The sequence below is a fragment of the Hylobates moloch genome, unplaced genomic scaffold (assembly GCF_009828535.3).
Source record: "Hylobates moloch isolate HMO894 unplaced genomic scaffold, HMol_V3 SCAFFOLD_41, whole genome shotgun sequence".
In the NCBI taxonomy this organism is placed as follows: Eukaryota; Metazoa; Chordata; class Mammalia; order Primates; family Hylobatidae; genus Hylobates; species Hylobates moloch.
The window spans coordinates 1,196,347-1,223,230 of record NW_026652316.1 but is presented as its reverse complement, the minus strand read 5'-3'; the positions used below and the strand labels follow the sequence as shown (position 1 = coordinate 1,223,230).

The 26,884-nt window shown below is 39.0% G+C and overlaps 1 protein-coding gene across 1 annotated transcript in view; it reads left to right on the top strand.

Annotated features, from left to right (window-relative positions):
* The window catches only part of LOC116463555 (carbonic anhydrase-related protein 10), a 516,700-nt gene that overhangs the window by 206,912 nt on the left and 282,904 nt on the right, over positions 1 to 26,884 (top strand). Inside the window, exon 3 of the mRNA XM_032146709.2 lies at positions 10,797 to 10,939. Coding sequence (XP_032002600.1) covers positions 10,797 to 10,939 — 143 coding nt within the window. The remainder of the gene's footprint in view (positions 1 to 10,796; positions 10,940 to 26,884) is intronic.

Sequence of the window (26,884 nt, the reverse complement as noted above, 5' to 3'; positions counted from 1 at the left end):
GAGGGACAGTGAGATATTTACATACTAAAATAAAGGACAGTGTATTCCACAATATCCAGACGTTTTGCAGATTTTAGAAGTGCTTCAGCAGATGTTTGCATTTGTAGGAAATCATCACCTGATACTGTTTTGGTGAACTTTCAGAATTTACAAAGCCTGAAGAAGATCACCTATTTCCAGTGGTCATATTATTTTTTTCTGGCATTTAATTCTTGTGTCCCTGCTGGTTTCAACATTACTGGAATTTGCTTCTGACAGCCAAGAAGATTCAGCTTTTGTATAAACATCAAGTAGGTCATGTGATTATCCAGAGGCATCAGCCTGGTCGTTTTCTTCAGAGTTGAGTAGGTAGAAATAATTAATGGACTGGTTTATTGACATGCATTGAGACATTCCTCTCTTTGTGGTTTTAATTCCCAGCTTCAATCAACTAATTTCAGATTTTATCTGAAGCACCTGTAATTACATGGGGCAAGAAAAATTGCCAGCCAAATGTAACCTGATAATGCTTAATACAACTGTTAGACTAAATCTTAAACCTGATACAGGCACACAAGAGCTTAATGCCTACATAAACCAGACTGTCTTTTATGCTTTCCTGTGAATTCTCACAAGAACGACTCACCTGATTCAGGAGGCTTAATTCTCAGAAAGCAAAATATTGAGGAGGAAACAATGATGGCAGCTTAATTCATCTTAATTCTGTGCTGGGTCTCAGGAATGAATGAGAGCAGAATGAGAGTGGGAATTTTAGACCTGGGTTCAAATCACCAGCTCAGCTGTGCAGTGGCTGAATATCCTTGGATAAATTACTCAACTCTTTGAGCCTCAGTTTCCTATCTATAAAATGGGAAAACTAGTACCCATCTTTGGTGACTGCAGTTATGTAGAATTTAATGTAAATCTACCTTCTTTCTGGTTTCCCACCAATGGCATACTCCATGACTTGGTGAGTAAATAGAATTGGGTATGATGGTCATTGCTAATTTTATTGTTTTGACTTTTCACTATCACTTTGGTGGACAAAGATATTCAGCAAAGTGTGTCCTCTTATGACCCTGATTTTACAAAGGAGGAGACTTAGGCTCAAGAGAAAACATGTTTGGCTTAAGTCAGTGCACCAGGTTAGGAAGGAAGTATAGCACAGGAGTGATAAGAACAAGGAATCTGGAGCCAGAACAACCTGAGTTTTGAATTTTGACCTCACCACTTGCCAGGGTGTTTTTTTGTTGTTGTTTATCCTGAAGAAGTTAGTTTGACGTCTCTGTGTCTCAGATTCCTATAAGACTGGTGAGAATCAGGGCGATAATAAAGTCTACCTCCAAGGTGATTAAAAGAGCAAATTTCCCCTTGAGGGCTTTTTGAGGAAAGGAGCAGGCACTGTCATCTATCAAGTATGACTGAAGTACATAACTACCTGAAGACATAAGGAGGAGCCAGATAACCTCTGACAGTCTTGTGCCTCCAAGAATGCTCCAACAGTGTAAGGATTCCTAGGATAACTAGTCCTAACTCCAGATTTCCCTGGAGCTTGGGTGTTTATGGTCCCGTAGTGGTAGCAGGGGAAGAGCAGCGTCTTTTTGATCAGGAAGTTTTGTCATATAAATTACCATAAATGTTACTACACTCAAAAGAGCATGACACTTACACAAGAATATACAAATAGGTGAAACAATCTAGAGAGACCAGAAGCAAATCCAATACATATGGAAACTTAATCTGTGATCAAAGGGGCATTCAGTTTGATGGTGAAAGATGGTTTGTTTAATAAATAATGCTGGCACTGTTCACTTTTTATCTGGGAAAAAAATATTAGACCCCTGTCTCATAGCATATACAAATATTAATCACTGGTATATTTTTAAATAATCAAGTTGTAAAAAGTATAACAATAAAAATATTTTATAAAAATGTAGGAAAAACATGTATATAATCTGTAGTTGGAAAGGCCATCTTAAATGAGAGAGAAAACCCAGAAACCTTATAAAGAAAATTATCAACAAATCCAACCATACAAAATGATAAAATCCTTATATAGCAAAATATCAAAAACAAGGTTTAAAAACTAGATAAGAGGCTACAAGAAAATATTTATACCATGTCACAAAAGGTTAATGTCTCCATAATTCACATGACAGCTAAAGTTGAAATGAAAAACATAAATAACCCAGAGAAAAATATGTGAAGAATACGATCAGAAGAGAAATGCAACTAATCAATGAGCATATGAGAATATACTAGAAATATTTCTAGTAGCTAGAAAATGCAAATTCAATCAGTGAGATACCATTTTTTCCCGTAGATTGCTAAAAATAAATAATAAATAACATCCAATACTATGGAGATTTTTGGGGAAATGGACGCATCACACATTGCCGATAGGAGAGTAAATATTCATCATCGTCACTACCAGTATCTTTGAAACTCATTTGACAGCATCTATTAAAATAAAGCATGTGCGTACCTTGACTGAACAATACTACCTTTAGGAATCTTTTCTACTGAAATGAAAGCACCAGTATGAAAAAGAATATCTCTGCGGCTATTTATTGCAGCATTGATTTTCATGGTAAAGTAAGATGGCAATAACTTCAATGTCTTTCATCTAGGGAATGACTGAGGAAAGTGAAGTGCATTCAAACTATAGAAGCTCTGTAGCTTTACACAAGAAAGAGAAGTTCTATTAGTATGGACATGGAGGGACATCCATGGCATAATGTTAGTTTTTATAAAAATGCTTCTTTTTTAGAAAAGAACCTCTCAAAAAATATATATGTATTTATATTTGTATGTGTGTTTGTAGGAGCATACTGAAAGATGTTGAATGATGCCTAATACACTTTCACACTGGTTTCCTCAGGGTGTCACTGGAAGGAAGAAGAGATGATTACCTCTTGCTTTATACACATGTGGATCATTTGACATGTTACCGTACATGCATTACTTTCTTTGGTTTTTTTGTTTGTTTGTTTTAACGAAAGAAACTGATCTCAAATTCTAGTTCCCTAACCTACTGGCCAGCTGACCTTAGAAAGTCATTTAACCTCTTTGAGTGTTATTCTCCTCACCTTTAAAATAATAATATTGAGGAGGATTGAGCAAGATAAGATGTGTCGAGTTCCTAGCACAGAGCTTGTTAAACAGGGCGTGATCAGCAAAAGAGAATTCCCTCTTCCTCCTTTCTCTCTACCTTCAGTGATATGCTTTTGGGGATCAAGCCAGTCACCACTTGGAACCAAGTACAAACAGGAAGAAGGATGAAGCTGCTGCTGCACAAATAAGTAATCTGACAACTCCCAAAAGCTACATTAAAATGATTTTTCTTTGGAGTTAAAAACCCTATTGGATGACCCATATCACTGCTCACTGCCTCCATTTACCCAGACATTGAAAGCATGGATCCAAGAAATAAACGCACATGGCTCATTGAAAGTATGGAATTAAGCAACTGATCCCCTGACCTAGACTCCCATCAGAGGGCCCTGTTCTGAAGCCAGGCTGGGTTGGGTGGGCATCTGAAAGTTGCCTCCCTGTATCCTTCTGCCTGGATCCTTCACCCTCGACTGTTTCTGCCCTGAGAATGCTACAGTGTTGGAATCACAGTGTGGTTCATGCTCTTCCCCCTCCTCACTCAACCCCTTCTCCAATGTTTTAAATCCTTATTATAGAGCCAACATTATCCTAGACCATTTATAAATACATTCTCACAATCTTCCCAACAGCTCTGTGAAGTAGCTGTCATCCCCATTTTTACACATAGAGAAATGAAGCCACCTAGTAATTTAGCCACCTTCTGATGGTTCTGTGGTAAGGACATGGTACTAATGATCTTTTCCCCATAGAATAATAGCTGTATGGGAGAAATACTGGAGAAGTCAGAAGATGGAAGATGCAGTGGCTTAAATTTTCCCTGTATAACAGTTTGCATTCCGGTGATAATCCGTCTTAGTTGTTAGGACTAGTATATCTCTGTTTGAGGAGATGCTTCCATGTTTTAACTAGTTACAAGACTAAAAACACACCCAAAGCAATAGGATTAAAACAATGCACTCTCTACGAATAGGGCTTACCTTAGCAATTGAGAAAAGGGCCAGGTCAGCTTGCTTCTTGCTCTGAATTAATTTAAGCCTTAATATACACATACCTTTATTATGACACCTATCATATTTTGTAATAACTATTTGTTAGCTTGTCTGTCTTCCCACCATACTGAGTGTCCTGAAGAGTGGGAGCATTTCGATTTATCTTTCTATCCCTGGTTCATTAGATACAGTCCATTAATGATTATGGGTTAAATAGGATATATGCAATTCCTTAGAGGTTCCCAAGTGACAGCCCTAGTTCTCAATGGGAGAACTTACCTTTAACAATGGGCAACCCTAGTTAAAGACCCTCCATGTGCTACGAGTCAGAGGCCCTGCAATGGAGGAAGAATTCGTCAGCAAAGGGGTTAACTTTAAGGTCAATTCCATCTATGAAATAAATCTGAAATCAGAAAGAGACCAAAAGCCTGCAGCAGTGGGTATTTTAAACTTGCTCATTAATAATGGCTCAAAGTGGAGATTTATTACAGTTGAGAAGAGAGGAAGAGACAGTAAATCAGGACTGGTGAGGAAAAGAGCAAGGGAAAGATATGAGTTCTTATTTAAAATGTATTCATATGCTTTATAACCCCAAAGTAAAGATTGCTATATTGAAGTGGAAGGCTTTATTTGTGGGATTGAATTCACTATAGATATGTTTTATGCCCGTGTTCATTTTCCCAACTTTCATTTGCTTTCCCTTGACCGAAAAGTAGGGGACTTAGTTTATTGCTTGAAAACGAGAAAAGATTGCTTTAGCTGAGGGTCTTCAGGAAAATATTCCTTGCTTCAAAGAATGGCTTGTAAAGCACTAGTTCCTAGGAAAACACGATTTTATTGGCACATATTTTGAAGAGAATACTTTTTAAAGCCTTCAATTACTTCTGCCTTTGAAACAGAATTTAAACACACCCAAAGCAATAGGATTAAATTCACATAAAAACCTATGTCCCCAACTATTGCTTGGGAACCAATTCTTTTCCCATTCAAACTACTTCAAGGATAGTCAAGCTTGCTCTTGGCTGTGTTCCATCTGAGGCAGATACCTGCCTTTAATTCAAAAATCAGACCATGGTACTTCCCTGCTAAACTCTCAGTGGCTTTCTATTAATTTGGAGTAAAATGCAAACTCCTTAGTGTGGCCTGCAGAGCACTGAGCCATCTGTTCCTGGTCTACCCAGCCCCAGCCAGCCCCCAACTCATTTCGCTCTTCTCCTCATCTGGTCCATCAGGCTCAAGTCAACTGACTTCCTCTCAGTTCCTGAACACATCCAGCTCTTCTCTGCCAAGACTGCTCTCCTTCGCTCTGCCTTGGACATCCTTTCTCCTGCCACTGTTTAGAAGCAACTTTTCCAGTCCTTCCAGAGTCTACCAGCTGACCCTTCCAGAGAGACCACCTTTGACCATGCTACCTAGGTTTTCTCTCCCATACATGCTTTAAGCTATGATCCATTACCGTCTTGTCTCTACAACATGTTTACCAAAAACTTTACACAGATAGACATATAGAAACTTTATCTCCCATATTTCCCACTAGCCTGCAAGATTCATGAGAATAGGAACCAAATCTCTCATTCATAATTGACTTCCCAGAACTGATGGCAGTGCCTGACACATAGTAGGTCCTCAGTAAAGATTTGTTGCATCAACTTTAAGTGCCAACCCTAATGCCTGGCACATCAGAGGCTGTCAGTAAATGCTTTTGAATTGAATGTATCCTGTTGCCATAGGACTTAGCAAATTCACATAAGCTGTATAAATTTATTCCAAGTGCCTAATATCCTGCCCACAGCAGCAAATTCTGCTGGCTCAGGACAAATGAATAAGGAAGACGCCTACAAGCACAATCTAACTTCGGAACACCTTCTCTAGGACAAAGATGTCAAGGCCAGTTTTAACTCTCCTCATCGGACTTGAGTCCTCTGGTTCCTTGCTCTTCTGACCTATTTGTTTTTGGTGAAAACTTTGTTGTTTTTGTCTGGACATTGCCAAGGTGTGTTATTAAACAGCTGGAGCTTTTTTATTTCATGGGTCTGAACAAGCAGCTGATAAGTTTTGCTTTGGGTTTGCCAAGGCTCATGATTTAAGCAGTTGAAATCACAGAGTCACTGAGCATCTCTCAAAACTCACTGGACCCAGAGCCAAGAGAACATTTGGGATTTGTAATTTATGGTAAGAATGGCAGTAGTGCCATTGGGAGATACTTTGGCAAGATAACACATCGCTGTGATGCAGCAGTTAAGTTCCATGGTTTAGGCTGTGTGAAAATTAATTTGCAAAAATATTCAGGTCTGTTTTGTGTTCTAGTTTATATGTAAATTAGAAGATTGTACAAAAAGGATGCCAGGGATGATGGAAATCAAACATCGTCAGACTGGTTGTCCATTAATTAGAGTGATTCTTACTCTATTTTGCTTCATTTACATTTTCCCTCAACAATAAGTTGTATTGATCAAGTAAAGACACAGCATTAGCTAATAAGCTGTAATAACGGATGCTTTAAAAATAAAAGTTTAAACATCTGATTTTGGAGGATAGCCATGGAAACTAAGAGAAAGAATTCAACAATATTTCTCGTAGCTTGGAAATAGAGGCAGTGCCTGCCACAGCATTATATAACCCACTTTTGCTCCAAAAGGTGACATGGGTGTCTATAAACCTGAAGGATAACACTATGAAGGGTAGTTAAGTATCAGAACCTTGGATATAACTGAGAGTTCTGCACAAAACCACAGGGCGAGTTTCTCACTCTAAATCTTGAAGTTTTCATTCATACGCCCATCCTTGCTCTGCATGTGAAGTGAGCCATCTGACTCCCATGCCCCAATAGGCACGGGCACTTCATGGACGCCTGTTTTCACAGCCTTCGTCCTAAACCATTTCCCTAGAACCTAGATTACACCACATTCGCAGACCTAGTCTGGTCCATTTGGCACTTGAGTTCCCTAGACTAGCTTCAATACCTTAATTATTGTCCCAACACTTAACACCGCTTCTAACAGCACTGACTTCTCATTTTTAGCTGCACTAAAACCTTGCCCGGTGCAGCTGACCCCAGAAACTATCCCTGGAGCAGCTCTTTGTGTGCAATCATCCCCATCAGGTCTCCTCAGAGGCCTGCAGATGGGACCCAAACACATCGCCTGAACTGAAGTCTTTTCACACTCAGGCCCTTCTATGTATGTTACTCCATGGTTGTATGGCTCCTTTAAAATCCTAAGTTTATTTAGAATAGTTGACTTTCAAAGCAGTTTGATTCAAACCTTTGCACTTGAAATTTATTTTAACTGGTAAATAGGCACTAATGTTATTCTTGATTCACCAAAAGAGAAATGATAGCAGAAGTCTACAGGGGCCTTGGCAACAATTAACTGAAATTTCCTACAATGATCTGCTCACGTATAGAGCCTGCTGGAGAGCAAGGGGTTTAGAGCAGCAGAGGCTCAGTAGCACTGGAAATCTTGAGTTCTATTCTTTACTCTGTCCTTCCTCACCTCTACCTGGCTGTGTGACCTAGAGTGGAGGACTTTACTCCCTGCCTCTATGGCCTTAAATCCATGTAATGCATTTACGTCAGATGATCTCTAAGGTGGCTTCTATTTCTGAAAAGCTATTAATTCATAGCTGATTTAAAATCAGCAATCCACGGATAAATAAACTTAGATACCCGTTCAGGACTGGAGCCAATGAGGTACACAGCTGAGCAGGAGAGATGTTTCTCAGTTGTTCCTCAACTGGCCGAGCAGGTGATTAGCATCAGAGACACAGGCTTTGATCGTGAAGTGGGAATATAAAACCCCAAAACTGTTTGTCATAAAGAATTCCATGTCCAATAAAAGAGAAGGCAGATGTTCGCATAAAGTTTTTGCTGTTTGTGTTTTCGTGGGGGTACTTTTTGGGCATGACATTTATTAGTGAAGCACAGCAGCAGCTGCCCACCCATGTTGCCACATAATAGCAGTCTTACAATCCATTTATGGGCTTGGAATTATTTTTTGTTAATGCTTTTCATGGGAGTAGATGAAATGCAATGTGCACCAGCTGTAACGACTTTAATCATGCAGCTGTCTTCTAGGGAGAGCCCTGCAAGCATCATAGATGTCTTCATTGTCAAAGAGGTTATTGTCTCACAGTTTTAAAGGTAAAGGGGTGCTGTATTACTTTTCTGTTACTGCTATAACAAATGATCACAACTGCATGGCTTAAAACAGCAGACATTTATTATCTTATGTTTCTAGAGGTCAAAAAAAAAAAAAAAATATATATATATATATATATATATATATATATATATATATTCTCAAGGGGTTAAACATCATGGTATCAGCAGGCCTGTATTCCTTACAGCACGAGGCTCTAGATGGAGAATCCATTGTCTTGCCTCTTCCAGCTTCTAGAGGCCACCTGCATTCCTTGGTTCATGTTCCCTTCCTCCATCTTCAAAGCCAGCAGAGTATTAACTTCTCTCCTGGTTGACCTCTGTTTCCATCCATATATCTTTACTCTATGTCTCTGACCCTCCTACCTTTCTCTTATAAGGGCTTTTGTGATTACATTGGGCCCACCCAGATAATCCTAGGTAATCTCTCCATCCCAAGACCCTTAACTTAATTATATCTGCAAAATACCCTTTACCTTCTAAGATAGCATATTCACAGGTTCTGAGGATTAGGATAGTAAACATCATTGGTGGGGAGCCATTCGGCCTACCCCAGGAACCATGAAGAACGAGTCAGGTCCAAGGGACACATGACTTACCAAGGGCCACTCAGTCCACTTGTGGAGGTGCCATGACTGTATCCCTGGCATGCTTACATTTGCCACTTGTATGTGCGTTACTGACAAAGACTGCTAGGAGGATGCCCTAATGAAGGCTTTATTTTCATAATTTGAGATGATTGAGGGGTAAATAAATATAAGATCAAGTCAGTTTTTTTTTTTTTAAAAAAAAGAGTAGTTTAGAAAAGGCAAGTTTATATTTATAATATAAGTGCATTCATAATCCAAGAACTTTCTTAAATATTGTAGTCTTGCTAGGAGGTGGTACCTTCTAAAGGTGGAGTAACTTGTAGTGATAACATATTTTAGGCAATGATAAGAAATGAGAATGCCGAGGAAGCTCATGCACATGTGTCAATGTTTCTCCTCTTCCTCCTCTTCCTCGTTCTTCTCTTTCTCCCTCTGTAATTCAGGCCATTGTTATCATTTTGAAAGTCATTAATGACTAAAAAGCCAATTCAAACTCCTTAAACTAAAGGAAATGGCCTACCAGAGACTTATGGGCATGGATGAAACCAAATTAGATATTTGTCATATTTTAAAATGAGACCCATCTTATTTTGATGTTGAAGTGTTTGTCTAGGCCAAGGAACTTATTTTTAGTTCTCCTCCCATGTCTGTTACAGTTGCCCGTAACAAATAAGAGAGTTATAGAATTTGAGTATCTTTGGCAAGTGTCTGCCAAACTCCTCTTTTGCCTTAGTTTTCTCCTTCTGTGCTATAGGCAAGAGTGATGGCTACTGTAAGTTAAAGGCTCTATTCAGTTTGAGTTTAATTAAACTTGAGTTTCTGAGAGGACAGGTCCATTTAAGAAGGCTAATGTGATTGTTAGGCTCATCTTCTCCAGGAGTCACTCCCTGCCTCCCTGCTACCATGGCAGGGTTGGCTTCCCCTCATCCAGAGTCTCATAACGTACTCGACCTCACACTAGTGAGCCTCCCCAGTGTGTTAGTTGTTCTTGTGCTTACCTGCCGTCCTCAAGACTCAGCCTAACCCAGGGCGTGATGAAAAATAGGAGTTCACTGCATGTACTATGGGTGGATGAATGAATGGCCATAGGGGAATTTGAAGGACACATGGATCCAGAGACTCAATGGAAGTACTGAGAGGGGCAGGGAAAGGCTGAGAGTATAGTTTTGATCTTCACTGATATAAAATCAGTAGGTTGGCTCCCCACCCTTGCCCTGAAAACTTAGAGAGAGATAGAACTGGAAATTGCCACAGAAATTTATTCTAATAGACGTTTTAATGTGACACTGAAAATGAGTGGACGGTTTCCTTTGGATATTTGTGCTCAGCTCTCAATGTCATTTTTCTGCCTATCAAATGAACACCAATTCTTTATCTACAGGTACATTAGGTTAATGACACAGTGTTGAACTAAACAAAGATGAAGTCAAGTTGCTAAGCTCTAGCCTGGCATTAATTAGGGGGCTCATAAAATAAGTCACTCCCTGAGTTTAGTCTTGACAACCCAAAGAAAAACTTTGTGTATACTGAATGACACTTTCCTTGAACAACTTCCAAATAGGATAAGGTTGATTTTCACATCGTTCTTGCCAGATAGGAAAAGCAGAGCATCAACTCAAGGGAATTGCTAAATATTTGTACTACCCCAGGCATATTGCAAAGATGATGAGACCTGAACAATGATGTTAGCATTAAAGTGTTAGTGATCACTGCACTCAACAAAGAAACTGCAGGATGAGTGGGCCTCAAACAAGAAAATCTGATGACAAGAGATCATGCAAGTAAGACTCAGAGAAGTGGACCAAGATTCAGGCCAGGAAAATACCACAGCAACCCCCAAGGATCTCCATGGGTGGGAACATTTGGTGGTTCTCGTTCATTTTACCATGTTTGTACATAGCTCTGTTTATGTTGTTTCCCCAACCTGCTACTCAGCTTAATTCTACAATTTCTTTTTGTTTCTAGTTCCTTCTTTCTGGGGATTGGTGAACTCAGCTTGGAATCTTTGCTCTGTGGGGAAACGGCAGTCGCCAGTCAACATAGAGACCAGTCACATGATCTTCGACCCCTTTCTGACACCCCTGCGAATCAACACGGGGGGCAGGAAGGTAAGCCACCATATTGCTTCCATGGTTAAGTTGAAGATGGGGCCATCTTGATTCTGAAAGCTGATCCTCAAGGCTTCCGTCTCTGTGATGAGTTTGTTCTCCCACCTAGGAATACCACAGACTTCAGAACTGCTGCCATTAGATAGAAATATGTCTACATTGTGCTTTTTCTCCATAACTAGTCAAACATTTGTGCTTCTGATTACTCTGTACCTCCTGGAGGTTGCCTGAAGGCTTATCAGACAACCTCGGTACCCCCATAAAGGACAGAAAGCACAGCGGCCACCCCTGCCTATCATGCTGGGAAAATCTTTCCTCTAAGAAACTGCTTTACTAGGCCTTCTTTTAACCTCAGTGAAGTGGGAAAACCAATTAACAAAAATAAAATCAGACGTTTATCATCTTGGGAGGAAAAAAACAGACAAAAATCACCTTAGATGATTTATAAGAAAATCAATAATTAATCTTCCTAGGGGCATCCTGCTTGCTAAGAATCCTAGCTCCTGCACAGAAATGCTGAGCTGGGCTTTGTGATTCTCACACCTAAATCCCTCCTTCACTCTCCTCCCCCCATAACGAGCTCCTCCTTAATTTGTGGAAGGGCACAGCTGCCCATCGGGTCTTCTCATCACTGGAATCTTAGCATTTCTCTTGCTGGTTCATGTCTACTTGGCTTTTACTGTTGAGTAGGTTGTTAAAGGTAAAAAAAAAAAATGCACATGCAGAAAATTGTGTTCGAAGGTAATTTAGCTATTGTTAACTCAAGAGAAATGGAAAATAATTTGTGTGCAAAAAATTGAGGTTAAAATTATTGACAACTTTTGATAATACCAGTGGCTGATTCTTTAGGGGTTGGGCTCATTGGGCTCTGTTCTCTCTTCCTTTGTGCAGTCTGTTCACCATAAATACCATGAAGTTTGTAAGTTAACTTTTTCCCCTTCTGATATATTGAAATATATTTTCTTGTACCATGTAACTCTCACAGACACACACACCCCTAATGACTCATCAAAAAGCTGTAAATGACTTTGACTCAGGTCGCAAGGCAGGTTTTAAAAGACATTGCATGTGGTCGACACCATTTAGTTATGCAGTATTTGTGTACTGTTTTAAATATGACTTGAGAAGCATTTTTGTGGAAAGGTCACATATAGGTCATTTGGTTTATTGCTCCGATTCCATATAAAATGATGCTATCCTAATTATTGTTCCATTTATAGTTTTATTTTTATAAATCCTGCAAGGAACTTGTCATGGCGTCTATGTACATTTCTCTTTAAAAAGGTGAATTATTTATTTAAAGTCATGAACACATGTGAGTTCGCCGGTCAGTATTTAAGAAGGAAGAGTTGTAGTTATGATTAAATATTCAGTCATTCTTTCTTTCTTGGAGAGGGTGATGTAGGGGATAATTGCATTCTAGGCAAAAGGAAAAGCAGGGAGTGGAAAAGCCCAAGATACAGAATGGGGTTTGGTGCCTGAGTTCCAGAATGCAGCTGAAAGGTAGCCAGCAAGGCTGAACACAGAGAGCGAAGAGGGGCTTGCAAGATGGTAGGCTAGAGAGGACAGCAGAGGGCAGGTCCTGAGGCAGTGTTCGGGAGCTGAATCCTTTGCCTAAGAGTCATGGCAAGCATTTGAAGGGGTTTTAGATAAAGTATAGATTGGGATTGAGATGGAAAGTGTGTCAAACTAACACAAACAATGGATATATAATTTTTACTTTCCATCAGAATGTCTTAAAGGAAAAATGTTAATGTGAAAGAAAAAATGTCAACACAGCTTCTCCCTAAAATTTATTGGGAAAGAAGAGATTGGGAGATAGTCTAGTGTTAAAAATCACTCACATGTTCTCACTCATAGGTGGGAATCGAACAATGAGAACACATGGACACAGGAAGGGGAACATCACACTCCGGGGACTGTTGTGGGGTGGGGGGAGGGGGGAGGGACAGCATTAGGAGATACACCTAATGCTAAATGACGAGTTGATGGGTGCAGCACACCAACATGGCACATGGATACATATGTAACAAACCTGCACATTGTGCACATGTACCCTAAAACTTAAAGTATAATAACAACAAAATTAAAAAAAAATCACTCACATGTTATGATTTGGGGTTTTTTTTGTTTTAGAGATATTTTTTGAACAGATGATTTTGTATCTTTCCAAGTCAGTAAAGTATACCTGATCCAAACCAATTTTCAAATGCATTGGAGTTTGGAATCTTGGCAACATTTATTTTTCATGATGTAAATATTTATATCTGGCACAATTTTTGTTGTCAGTGGTTTGAAGAGCTGAGAACTGTCTGATGCTTCCTTTTGCATTTGTGAAAGGTAGAAAATATAGTTGGTCGTGATAAACTAATTGGTAATGAAATGCCTTAATTTGCTAGGCAATAGGTAAATCATGTTTGCATCACGTTTATGAAGGTGATGTTTAACGAGTTGGAAACTTGTTTTGAAAGTGAGAATTCAAATCGCTGCTCTGATTTTTGTTTTCCCTTAAAGAAATACTCAATAAATTTGAAAATCACCCTGTAAGACTGGGAAGTTTTGTAGAATTTGGGCAAGATGTCACATTTTGAAGTCTGAGCCAAGCTGGGTGTCAGTACATGAAATGCAGCCCAGTAACTATGTGTTTTGTGTCACATTTTTATCCACAAGCGTTATTCTTCCTGGTGTTCAAGTGTATCTTATGCACAAAACCATGATGCAGCTCTCTGGAAGCCCCTGACTTGTGTTACTATGTTTATTTTAACATGTTTGACCTGATATTGGGCTCAAATGGAGGAACAAGGGCTTTCCTTACCATAGTTTAAGGCTAAAATTCAACCTCAGTGCAAGAATAACAAGGAATAATAGTTATTCCTTACTCTGCTAAAATTCAACCTCAGTACAAGAATAACAAGGAATAATAGTATTCTTTCTCATCCTATGCACTGTGCCTTGAATGTAATAGAAAATACTCATTTTTATTTAAAAATGAGATTTATTTCACCTTTTAGGGTCCTCATGTGACAGGTTGCAGTCAAAATGTAGTTCAAACTGTGTTTCATGCAAAGTTATTTAAAATATTGTATATAATTACCTTCAGGCTATCTACATAAGACATAATGTATATGAAACATACATGAATTTTTTGTTTCAACTTGGGTCCCATCCCCAATAAATCTCATTAGATATATGCAAGTATCCAAAATTAATAAAATTAGAAACACTTATGATCCCAAACATTTTGCATAATGGATATTAAATCTGTAATTGTATTTTTACAAATGGCATGCCCTTAAGGCTGGGTTGCATGTAGGTATAAGACTCCTACCTTGGAACCAATCTCCACCCTTTGGCCCCATTAAATTTAACATCCGATTGCTACATTGTTTGGAGCTAATTAATCCATTCTAGTTAAAGCTACTAAATTAACTCAATCAAAACGGAGGAGGTTGGGGAGATAATTCTTTGTGGTTTCAGGTTGCTTAAAGTCTCCATATATGAAGAAGTTTGATTATGATATAAATGATGTTTTTCACTGAGTTAAACCTCACTGACTGTTTTAAAGATTGAGACCCTTGTTAGCCATTGAACTTGTAAAATTTCACAAAAACGTTCACCTTTCCTGTCTTTTTGCTCAGACTAAAGTGAGTGTACGCAGTGTGTTTGTGTTTTAATTTTAGTGTACTAGTCACATAAGTGAGATTCTTGGTAATTTGAAGATGAAATACAGGATGAGAAGGTTACCACAGAGTAAAATATGGATAACTTCAATCAATTATTTTTGGAATATACATATTTGCTTTGAGCATTTGATATAGGTGGGCATTGAAAGTTTGTGAGTTTAGCTTTAAGGAAGGAAATATGGCACATAGAAACCTATCTGCCGATCTAAAATATCTAAAAGGAGAAAAAACATATTAAAACTGAGACTAAAATCCACTTGCCGTTTCTACTATTTTAACCAAAAATTAGTTCTGTCATCTTTTAACTTGTTTAATAAAATAGACACCTCAGTAGTTAATGACATGACAATTCCTTATCATATGTTAAGTATAAAAGGTAGGATCTATCATATGTTAGGTATAAAAGGTAGGATCATAAGTATAAAAGGTAGGATCTAAGTATAAAAGGTGGTTTATGACACAACAATTCCTTGTCATATGTTAAGTATAAAAAGTAGGATCTAAAAAAGAGACTTGGATGAAGGATAATACTGTTTTATTTTTTCCTTTCTAAAGTTTCTAGATTTGCTAAAACAGACTTGCATTAATTTGGTAATCTGAAAATTACTTATGTTCTAACCTCTCTTTCCATTTCATTTCAAAATATATTTGGAGTTGATAAATGTGGTAGACAGAATAATGTCTCCTCCCAAAAATGTCCACATCTTAATCCACGGGTCTTCTAAATGTGTCACTTTATAGAGCAGAAGGTATCCTGAAGATATGATTAAATATAGGATTTTAAAACTGGAAGGTTACCCTGGACTATCCAGGCAAAACCCTTGTAATCACAGAGTCCTTAAAAGGAAAAGACAGAGGCAGGAGAGTCCAAATCAGAGAACAGAGAAGTGAGGATGGAAGCAGAGGTCGGAGTGACACAGGGCCACAAGCCAAGGAGGCCTCTGGAAGCTGCAAAGCGCAAAGAAACAGCTTCTTCCTTGGAGCTTCCAGAGGGAATACAGCCCTACTGACACCTTAATTTTAGCCCAGCAAAACTGATTTCAGATTTCTAACTCCCCAAATATAAGATAATAAATTTGAGTTCACTTGAGCCACTAATTATGGGGTAATTTGTTGCAGTGCCAAAAGGAACCTAAAATAATAGATGTGAACATAAAGATTGTACTGGTTTACTAACCACAAATCAACAAATTATTTTTAAAACTGGCATTTTTGTAAAATTATAGTCAGAGACAGCCTTTTTCCTGTACGACAGGGAAACAATAAAAATGAATCTAATCCCAGATTCATAGCAGCTTAGATTTATGACAGCACCTTTGGAAGCCAGCTCCTGACACTTCCAGTCCAGTGCTGGAGTCTAAGTTCCTCTCCGCCCTCAGTATCATCTCGTCGTTTCTAGGAGTTCTGAACTACTGATAGTTCTTCATATGGGTCCTGTGTTTGGTCTCTGCTGCAGAATATTTGACAGCCATTTTTTCTTTTACCATTTTAAAGTGGATGGTTCAGAGACATTGAGTACATGCAGGCTATTGTGCAGTCATCACAACTATGCATTTTTGTAACTTTTGTATCATCCCAACTTGGAACTCTGCACCCAGTAAACAAGAACTCCCCATTTTCCATCCCCCCCAGCCCCTGGTAACCTCTGTCCTACATTCTGTTTCTATGAATTTGCCTGCTCTAGGTACCTCATATAAGTAGAATTACATAATATTTATCTTTTTTATGTCTGGTTTATTTCACTGAGCATAATGTTTTCAAGGTCCATCCATATTGGAGCATGTATCAGAATTTAATTCATTTTTAAGGCTGAATAATACTCCATTGTATGTACATATCACATTCTGTTTGTCTGTTCTGTCAACAGACATTTGGGTTGCATCCAGCTTTTGATTATTGTGAATAAGGCTGCAGTGAAAATTGGTATACAATGAACTGTTTGAGTCCCTACTTCCAGTTTTTCTGGGTGTATGGCAAGGAGTGGAATTACTGGGGTATATCTATATTTAACTTTTTGAGGATTGTCACACTTTTTTACACGGTGGCTATACTATTTTACATTCCCATCAGCAACACACAAGGATTCCAATCTTTCCATATCCTCACAGACATTTGGTTTTTTTTGTTGTTATTTATTTTGAAATGGCCATCCTAATGGTTGTGAAGCGATCTCTCATTGTGATTTTGATCTACATTTCCCTAATGAATTGACAGACTTTCACAGACATCCAGTACAAGTTTTTGGAATACAACCTGTTCCTGATACACAGGGTAGAAGTTCTTGAAACCTCTGAGGAACAGACAGGTTGTAGAAATAATTGACCTTAGCCTAATGTCACAGTCAGGAATATCAGAAGTAAAAAGAAGCAGGGTGCAGTGGCTTGCACCTGCAATCCCAGCTACTCAGGAGGCTAAAGTGAGAGGATCACTTGAAGCCAGGAGTTCAAGACCAGCCTGAGCATCATAGTAAGACCCCATCTCTAAAAAGAGAGACAGAGAAAGAGAGAGAAGCAAAAAAGAGAAGAAGCTGGCCATCAGATTGCAGACCTACATAGGTTATCTCAAAGAAGCAGACTTTTCCCCATATCTTCAGGTTTCTTGTTTGAAATTTTGCCCAGTAGAGGCTAAAACTACTGTTGTCGCCAATTTCCTTTTGATTTCTGGATACCTGGGGATTACATCAGGGAGAGTCTCAGCAGGAGACATGGAACATGGTGAGTCATGAGGATCCCTCAGAGAGGGATCGTTTATAACCACCCCAGGTCTGGAAGGGGTGAGGAGAGGGAGTGAGGACCACACCTGGAGACCACACGAACCAACCATGGAGAGGAACACCTGACCTTCAGTGAGGGAAGCAACCAGCTCAGGGCAACTCCTAAGGGTGGAGCTGGGGAACAAGGCCCTGACTGCACTCCTTTCCTCCCCTCTTACGGAAAGAAGGCAGAAGCCAAAGGAGCTTGTTCAATCAGTTCATGCAAGCCAGCCTCCAAGCCCCTAAGCAAGGTAAAGATGGATCCAAACGGACGATCGGAAGACGTCCAACACAAAGCTATAGGTATATATCTACATGGAAGTTTCCACATTTCCCATGAAATAAATATGAGCTAATAAAACTCATAATTGCTTATAAATCAGGTATAAATGCTTCAGCCTGGCATTCACAGCCCTTATAATACAGCACCAAATCTCCTTTCCAGAGACATTTGCATTATACTTCGTATATACCTTTTGTTCCCAGCGAGCGTGTAAACTTTGAAAAACAAACAAACAAAACAAACAAAACTGAAAGCATCTCACCTTTTCCTGGGATCTGTGCTTTGGCCACAATATACCCTTCACCCCACTTGCCTAAGGAGTCCGAACCCCTGCTTTTAACCTCTGTGGCTCCAATACTCTCTTAAATTCCTCTTGATCTCTTTAGCTAACTGTGAAATCTCTCTTTATTTGGCTTCTTAAGCACCTTACTTATATTTATGTTAGGATCTGAACTTTGGCCTATAATATGAATATCGCTTCCCTTGTAAGGAATTGTAAGACAAATATACTATAGATATTAGCCCTTAGCTTAAGAGCTCCTTATGATAAATATGCTTTCATATTTTCATTTTATATCCTTGGGGTTATCCATGACAGCGCTGACTGATTTGAATTGAACCGAGTACCCTTGCTTACCAAGAAATGTGTTTAGGTGGAATTCACCAAATGTTGCTGTGATCCAAGGTGAGGGGAATGTGAGAAGGCCCATAGCGAAAAATAACTTTGCTATCCACAGAATCTGTTACTAAAACTGATTTTCAGTTATGTTTTTTATGACTATTAAAATAAGTTGAAAAAATAAGAAATGTGAATTGGTTTGGTATTTAAAATCTTATCACTTCTGTATTTTAAAATTTTCCTGTGAACCTGATTGCAAAATTTAGTTGACTTTATTTAATCATTGTCATTCATGTCATGTCCACATTGCTATGTTCTGAAACCTTTTATGTTTGAGGCTTTTATGTTCCTTCAAAAAATTTACGATATATTTGGGGAGAAAATATGGATACACAGAAGTTAAATGGCAGTAACTGGTTTAAATAACTATTTGAGATAATAGTTATTAATAGATATTAAGTTATTAATAGATATTAAGAAATGATTAATTAGCAAATCAGTCATCTTGGCGTTAATGTTTTAATGAGAGTAAGAAGTTGGGTTGGTCAAACGACTTTATGGAAGTGGTAGGATATGAGCTAGCATGAAAAGGGAGGTTAGAAAGAAATATAACTTGCAGGAGGAGCTTAAATGTCAGATGATCTTACTCTATGTGCAGAAGGTGGAAAGAAAAGAAAAAGGTTGATCGATTTTTGTCATCTAAATGTGTTGCTGTGGTGCTAGTTTTTATTGGATAACTGATGTTAAATTTTCCTGGATAAGGATCCTTACCCATTTAAAACTCAATAGCTGTCTTTAAGCACCAAAGGCCTTTTTACACTGAAACTCTGATATGAAAATGGTATGTATAATTTTATGTATATTTGTGGGATACAGCAGATCTTTAAGAGCTGCTGAAGAAGTGGATGCAATTCTTACTCATCTGTATTTTGTGGTTAGACAAATTCCTTTATTGGCATATCAATTATATCCTTTCCAGGAGAAAGTGATAGGGGTCTGGTTATTTAAATTTAATTCTAACCAACAAGGAAAGGCTTGGTGATGTGGAGTGGACAGTAACTCTAGGAAAAAGTAGGTGTGTTATCTTAGAAATAATGGTAGCAAGGTTAAAAAAAAAAAAAGCTAGGCATTGTCAGACATGGATATGAAAACTTCAAAAGGCATATTTTTAAAATATCATGATTAAAATTGATGTGATCTCATTGCTTCATGGAAGATGACTCTAGCGGATTGGGAAGCTCTTAAAAATAAGATTATGGTAATATAATTACAAACGATAGCACCAAAAAAGGAACTGGTAGGAGCTAAAGATATCGATGTGGCTGCACGGGGAATTTTATGAGAAATAATATTGTTAAATGGCATGTAGAGATGCAGGAGAAAGGGCTTACAGCCAAGGAGGACCAGAGGAGAAATCATCTGTAAATGATTTCACAGAGAATAAAGCCCAAGACAAGTTGAAGTTTCCAGAAAATGAGGAGCACTTTAAAAAGTTGTGGTTAGAGGAAAGTAGGATAAGCAAGACAGTGTATACCTCCATTTGGGAGAGAATACATGGCCGTGGATGACCAGATGTGAGAAATGAGTTTGAATATTCTAGCCAGCACTATCATAGATAAATGTGAGAAGGTGCTGGTTGATTCAAAACGAACCAAGATTATCTTTGATTACTAAACAAAGGGTTTATTTGGTTTAACTTCTCTAAGCTTTAGTTTCCTCATTTGTAAAAGGAGCATCGTCATTCTACCTTCCTCGCAGGGTGGTGGTGGAGAGAATTATGTGAAAATATGCACTTATTAGGCAGGTTATGATGCAAGTTATCAAGCTAGTGACTGGCAGTGAAGAACATGCTGTTAGCTACCATCACAGGTGTTTTTGTTTTCAGCAAGAAAACGTAACTCCCAGTTAAATTTCTTTGTCAAAGAAACTAATGTTTGCATTAGAATTCATAGCATATGTACCGAGAGGTGAAGTGATTTCAACTCTATGGAAGACAGAAGAAGAATTCAGAGCCACCTCGCTAGTACCCCAAACCCAAAAGGCATAAAGATAAAACTTTCCTCTCAAACTCTATTTACATAAAATGTCACAGATTCAGGCTGGGCAACATATTCTGTAAGAACACTACATGTGAAAAAGTAAAGGAAGTTAATGGATAATATGCTCAGTTGAGTAAACAGCACAGGGGAAATGCCAAGAGATGAATTCAGTCTAATTACACAGTACGTGAGATTCTACATCCACGACAAGTTGAGGCCATTGTCATGCAGTACCCTTCATTGAGAAGACAGTATCTGGAATGTCAGCATCAGTTACCCTAGTGCTGACAGTAAGGTTAACTAGTAGAAAACACGTTGACACAGTGAAGTACAGAAGAAGAGGAAGAAAGTAATGAAAAATCAAAATGTTTTATATTCAGTTTTCTCTGTCTATGCATCTATTGGAAAGGAAAATATTTTAAGAAGTCATTACAGCTGATTTTAAATGTACCTTCTCTGTGCAGGCTCAGACATGGGAGAGAACTAGCTCTGCTGTTTGGAAATAACTTTGGCCAGACTTCAATTCAAAATAAGAATTCAAGCTATGTGAAAATTGAATGACCTTCTGTTTCATTGAGACCCGTGGCACAAAAATAGTTCTGATGGGCACTGAGGGGTCCTTGAAATTGTAGAACACAATGAAGCATCAGCTGAGAGCTTTGACTTGACCTGTGAATCCCCTTCCAACCTTGATGTACTTTGATTCTGTATGAGCAGTGGTTAGATGGGACGTGTGCAAATATATTTGCTTGCAGCCATCCTGGAATGAGGATTTTACTAGGATGTAAATCCTCCTAAAGGAAAACACCCTTTAAAGCACTAGCATTGGAAGAAACTTGCGTTGTCCCCTTATTAACCACTATCAAAATTATTCCTCAAAGTTTTGGATACGGGCTCTCTCCTTTGGTATATTGTACTCTGAGTAGTTGGAATGAAGGATTCAGAACAAAATGAATGTTATAAAAGAGGACTTTGATTACAGATTTAAAAATGAGAACCGAGGTAATTGTGTTTGTACTCAGAGCAGAGCTTTTTGCAGGGAGTGAAAGATTTCAGTACGTAGCAGTGAAAAGTGATGAAAGATAAGCAAAATGTGAAAGTCTAAGATGCTGTATTTTAAGTTGGGAAATGGATTCAGCGCAGAAGCATTCTGTTGTGGGTATCAGGTTCTCTTGCACCATTGCTGAGCTTAGATCTTGGCTGAGGATTGCTGCTCACTGTCTTGGCAGTTCCTTGTAATGTTTACCTCTTGACATCATCCAGAAAATCAATGCAGAGTCATTAGGCAAATCTCCCAAGGAAACACCTGGTTGTTGGCTTTAGTATTTCATAAGAGTGTCTAATTCTCTCTCATTCTTTACTCCTCCTGTGAGTATTAGAAAGGACTTTGCTCTTCTTTCCTGCATCATGTTCCTTTATTTCTCTATACTTCTTCTCATTTTTTCATCTCTTTTAGTCTCTTAGCCTTTTCTTTTCTCTCCAGTCTTTATCACCAACCTCCTTTCTCCCTTTCATTTCCCTGTGTCTCTTTCCCTGTCCTTCTTTCTCTGTCCTTTCACTTCCTCCCTCTTTTCTCCTGGTTCTGTATACATATGACCAAGGAACATGTGCCTTCTCTTTTCTGTATGAGTGAAATTGGTTCTCCAATTTCATAGAGCATTTTAACTAAACACAGAAAGATTGACAGTTGTACAATTTTAGTGACGGTACTTAAATGAGAGAAAATTCAAGTTATCCCAGAACTGAGTATAATTTTTATTAAAAATTATAGAAGGACTAACTTGAGGTGTTTAATTTATAGGCAGATGAATTCCAAGAAGAGAGAATGTTTTCCAGGAATCTCATGAGTTCAATATCCATCACATAATACCACTTTAGTTTTCTGTTTACATAATCCCACAGATAAAACTAACAGGCATTTGGCCGGGAGCAGTGGCTCACGCCTGTAATCCCAGCACTTTAGCAGGCCAAGGCAGGCAGATCATGAGGTCAGGAGTTCAAGACCAGCCTGGCCAATTTGCTGAAACCCCGTCTCTACTAAAAAAAATACAAAGATTAGCCAGGTGTGGTGGTGCGCACCTGTAGTCCCAGCTACTCAGGAGGCAGAGGCAGGAGAATTGCTTGAACCAGAGAGGTGGAGGTTGCAGTGAGCAGGGATGGCACCACTGCACTCCAGCCTGGGCGACAAAGTGAGACTCCATCTCAAAAACAAACAACCAAACAAACAAAACAACTAACAGGCATTTTACAAAACAACCAGCCTCTTAAATGTAGGCAACAAAATGTGTTATTCACGTAATACTGCTTGCAGCTCGGCTCTCTTACCATCCATCTAAACATGGGCGAGAAAAGAACAAAACACGAGCTAATTTTTACAGACTGGCTCCGCCTGTCAAGCAGCCTGAGACAAATGGTTTTACATTAGTTAAAAAGATAAGACTGGTAGATCTCCTGGACAGTGGCAAAAACAGTCACACATACACCCAAGATAAGCTTTTGATGTTGATCTTAAAAAGCTGGTATCAATTGTACATTCTCTCCAAGAAGGCTCTGAAATGGGTTGATCTACTCCTTGTATGCCTGACCATTTGAATAAACTCACAAAGTTGTTCTATGTAAACCTCAGACACTTTGGATCCTATTGAAGGGATATTATTGCCTGTAAACCAGGTATCTTTGTTTGGAAAATTAAAATAAAAATAAATAATAATGTATCCACTAGCTCAGAAAAGAAATATAGTAGATTCTGTTTGAAGGACTTAAGAAAATGCTCATTTTCTTCTAAGCTTGGTTTCTGAAACAAAAGAACTAAATTAAAACTGAAAAACTGGAATAAATAATGCAATTTGAGGAGTCTGTGCAGCGTAAACAGTTGAACATCTGAGCAGCTCTCAGACTTAATTTTTCTGATGAAGATTTAATGTCATATAGATACAACTTTATTAATGTTGCATGAAAGATTAAGAATAACTAAAATAATCCATCACTTTCCAGTATCTTATATTTTTAACGTTTTAAAAAGTTAGATGTTTTAGTTCCTTGCTCTGTAGTATGCTAGGGCCAAGATCCAAGCTGCAAATAATGTGAAAATAAGCCATTCAGCCTAATATCTGTTTTTCTCATAGAGCGAACCCAGTGTCTATTCAGTAAGGCAGTAGTTTTATTTTGTTAATGTTATCTTTGCCCACCTAATGTTCTGAACAGATTAGTGTTCTGTTTTTACTCAGATCTTCATCAGATGTGACACTTGATAAGATGTTAGTCCATTCTGGCCCTTAGCTCTGAAACATGCATGCTCTAACCCACATGAAACATTTACATACAATATCATAAGATGAAGGTACATGATTTCATTCTTACCAATGGGTGAAAATGTATACACGCACACAGTTTGGTATGTTGTATCTAATAGAAATCTATCAAACTAGCAGCATCTCACCTGCCTAAAAATATTTTCTGCCACCTTCATATCAAGAATATTTTTCACATCTCATCTAAGGAGCAGAGATTTTTCTCAATTTGCATTTTCCTCTGAAATATTCAGAAACTATTTTTTTTAAGTTAAGGAAAAGCCACTCTTTCTTCCTTTTAAGCCAAGTAGCTATTTTCTCTATTCTCAATATAAGCAAAATGCATTACTTGCACTATGATGGAGAAAATGAATACACATTATGCTTAGTATGTTGCTATTTAATGCATCGTTGCTAGGTAGGTTTGAATACAGAAATCAATTCAGTGTTTGTTGACTCTCGCGTCATTTATTCTGAGCTTGTCAAATTCAAATAAAATAAGATTTTCACAAAATTATCTGTTCAGAATAAGTGTTGTGTCACCCTTCCAGAGTCTGATACTCTCTAAGCATAGGTTTAGAGCTTGAGATGAGAATTCTTAGGCAAATAATTTTCTGAAGAAGTTTCTCATGTGAAAGCTGCCAGGGAATGGGGGAAGTAGGCCTGGGGAGAAGTTCAGCAAAGATAATAGTTTAACTGGAGTCCAACCATAGCCTGATCCCACAGTAATATAGTTTGGATATTGTGCCCTCCAAATCTCATGTTGAATTGTAATCCCCAATATTGAAGGTAGGGCCTGGCAGGAGGTGATTGAACCATAGGGGTGGATTTCTCATGAATGATCGAGTGCCATCCTCTTGGTGCTGTACTCGTGAGTGAGTTCTCACTAGATCCAGTTGTTTAAAAATGTGTGGCATCTTCTTCATTACTGGCTCTTGTTCCTGCTTTTGCCATGGGACTTGCCTGCTGACACTTTTTCTGCCATGAGTAAAAATGTCCTGAGGCTTCCCCAGAAGCTAAGCAGATGCCAGTGTCATGCTTATATAGCCTACAGAACTGTAAGCCACTTAAACCTCTTTTCGTTATAAATTACCCAGCCTTGGCTATTTCTGTATAACAATGCAAGAACGGCTTAACATACACAGGGACCCCCTAAGCGTGAATAACACCAAAGTGCTCTCATCCTGCCATGCACTCCTAGGGCCTAGGGTGGCAGCCTTCAGTACCTTCTAAAAGGCACATCTCTTCCCCGGTATTCCCAGGCAAGGTGTCTCCTGTACAGTGGTATCCTTAAAGAGTTGGCTTATCCTGCCTTTCAGAGCCCATCATGTGTATCTATTCCCACCTCCATACTGGGTGCCATCAAGGTGGTGACTTGAAATCCACCATGGTAGGGGTGTTAACACCACAGAAATCTGCAAATGCTACATATAAGCCCCCTTTTTTATCTGGAGAGCTGGATGAGAGAGATTTATCAGCACACCACTGTTCTTAGAGGTCAAGGGCAATTCCCAGAAGAAAGGTGAGTTGATTGCAGTCAAAATTAATAGAAACTGGGGGACATGTCCAGTGGCCTCAAAAAGTGAACCCAGGTGGATCACCAACTATTGTAGCTGGTGTTGGAAAGAAAGCCTCAGATTCGTTACAAATATTCATATTGGAAAGCTCTCCAGTGGCCATGGTTTGGCCTCCTGAAGAATGATTCCAATGGAACTGCCTGTGCCCTGTATTTCAGGTCCCCCAGGCCCAGTTGGCACTACCTCATTCACAAAGGTGAGGGGCAGGGGAGAGCATAGGCTTGATTATATGGAGCTACAACTTTTCTTACTTTCATCTTAATTCATCTTTTAATACATCTTTGTATTAGTCTGTTTTCATGCTGCTGATAAAGACATACCCAAGGCTGGGTGATTTATAAGGGAAAAGAGATTTCATGGGCTTAAGTTCCACCTGGCTGGGGAGGCCTCAGAATCATGTGGAAGGTCAAAGGCATGGCTCACACGGCAGCAGACAAGAGAATTTGTGCAGGGAAACTCCCCTTTATAAAACCATCAGATCTCATGAAACTTACTCTCACAAGAATACCGTGGGAAAGACCCACTCCCATGATTCAATTACCTCCCACCAGGTCTGTCTCACAACACATGGGAATTGTAGGAGCTACAATTCCAGGTGAGATTTGGGTGGGGACAAAGCCAAACCATATCAATCTTCTTTCTTTGCTTGCCTCCTCCAAGACCGTAGTCCTTCTAGTGGCACCTTTGCAGTGATAAGGATGGCATATAGGTATGGCTTTTGCCCAGTGCCTTGACAGTCACAATGTTCTCAACTTCTTTACCAGTTTAAGCTTCTACCCCTCCAGAGCCTGGGAAGTCCTGGGCTAGTTCACAACCCAGATGGCAATCAGCTTCTGGCCAATGACACTGTGTTTCCAGCAGCATAGCATGCAACACTGTAAATGCATGCTGGAAATACGTTCAAAATCTAGAGAGAGGAAATAGGCGGGAGCTTTTAGGCTCCTTCAAGTATGTGATCTTTATTCTACACATTGTCTTTTAATGATTCACAGTTTCTGAATCTAAAAGGTAAGGTTTTTTTTTTTTAACCAAAATCTTAATAGCAGTGAGGAAATAGCCCTATGCCAAGCAGTTTTGAGTCCATGCTGTTCAATCAATTCGACGTATTACTAGCATTTTCCTCAAGAGTGTAATATATGACAACTGCCAAGCTTTCCTTCTGCGATTACAAAAAGGACAGATACTGGAGTGAGCCATATTTCTGCACTGCAGGAATATAAAAAATGAACTGCTAAAAACGGCCCGGGAGGAATGAATAGCAATAAGACATCAATGTCATCTGTATACTGATTTGTGATGAATTTCCAAAAGGCTTAATGGTATGATGCTATGATATATAGAGGCCTCCTGAAAGTTAATAACTGTAAGTTATCCACTTGGAGGAATGTAATGGGGGAAAGCAAGTGGTCACAGATAATATATAAATAAGTGGCCGGGCGCGGTGGCTCACGCTTGTAATCCCAGCACTTTGAGAGGCCGAGGCGGGTGGATCACGAGGTCAGGAGATCGAGACCACGGTGAAACCCCATCTCTACTAAAAATACAAAAAATTAGCCGGACGTGGTGGCGGGTGCCTGTAGTCCCAGCTACTCGGAGAGGCTGAGGCAGGAGAATGGCATGAACCCGGGAGGTGGAGCTTGCAGTGAGCCGAGATTGCACCACTGCACTCCAGCCTGGGCGACAGAGCGAGACTCCATCTCAA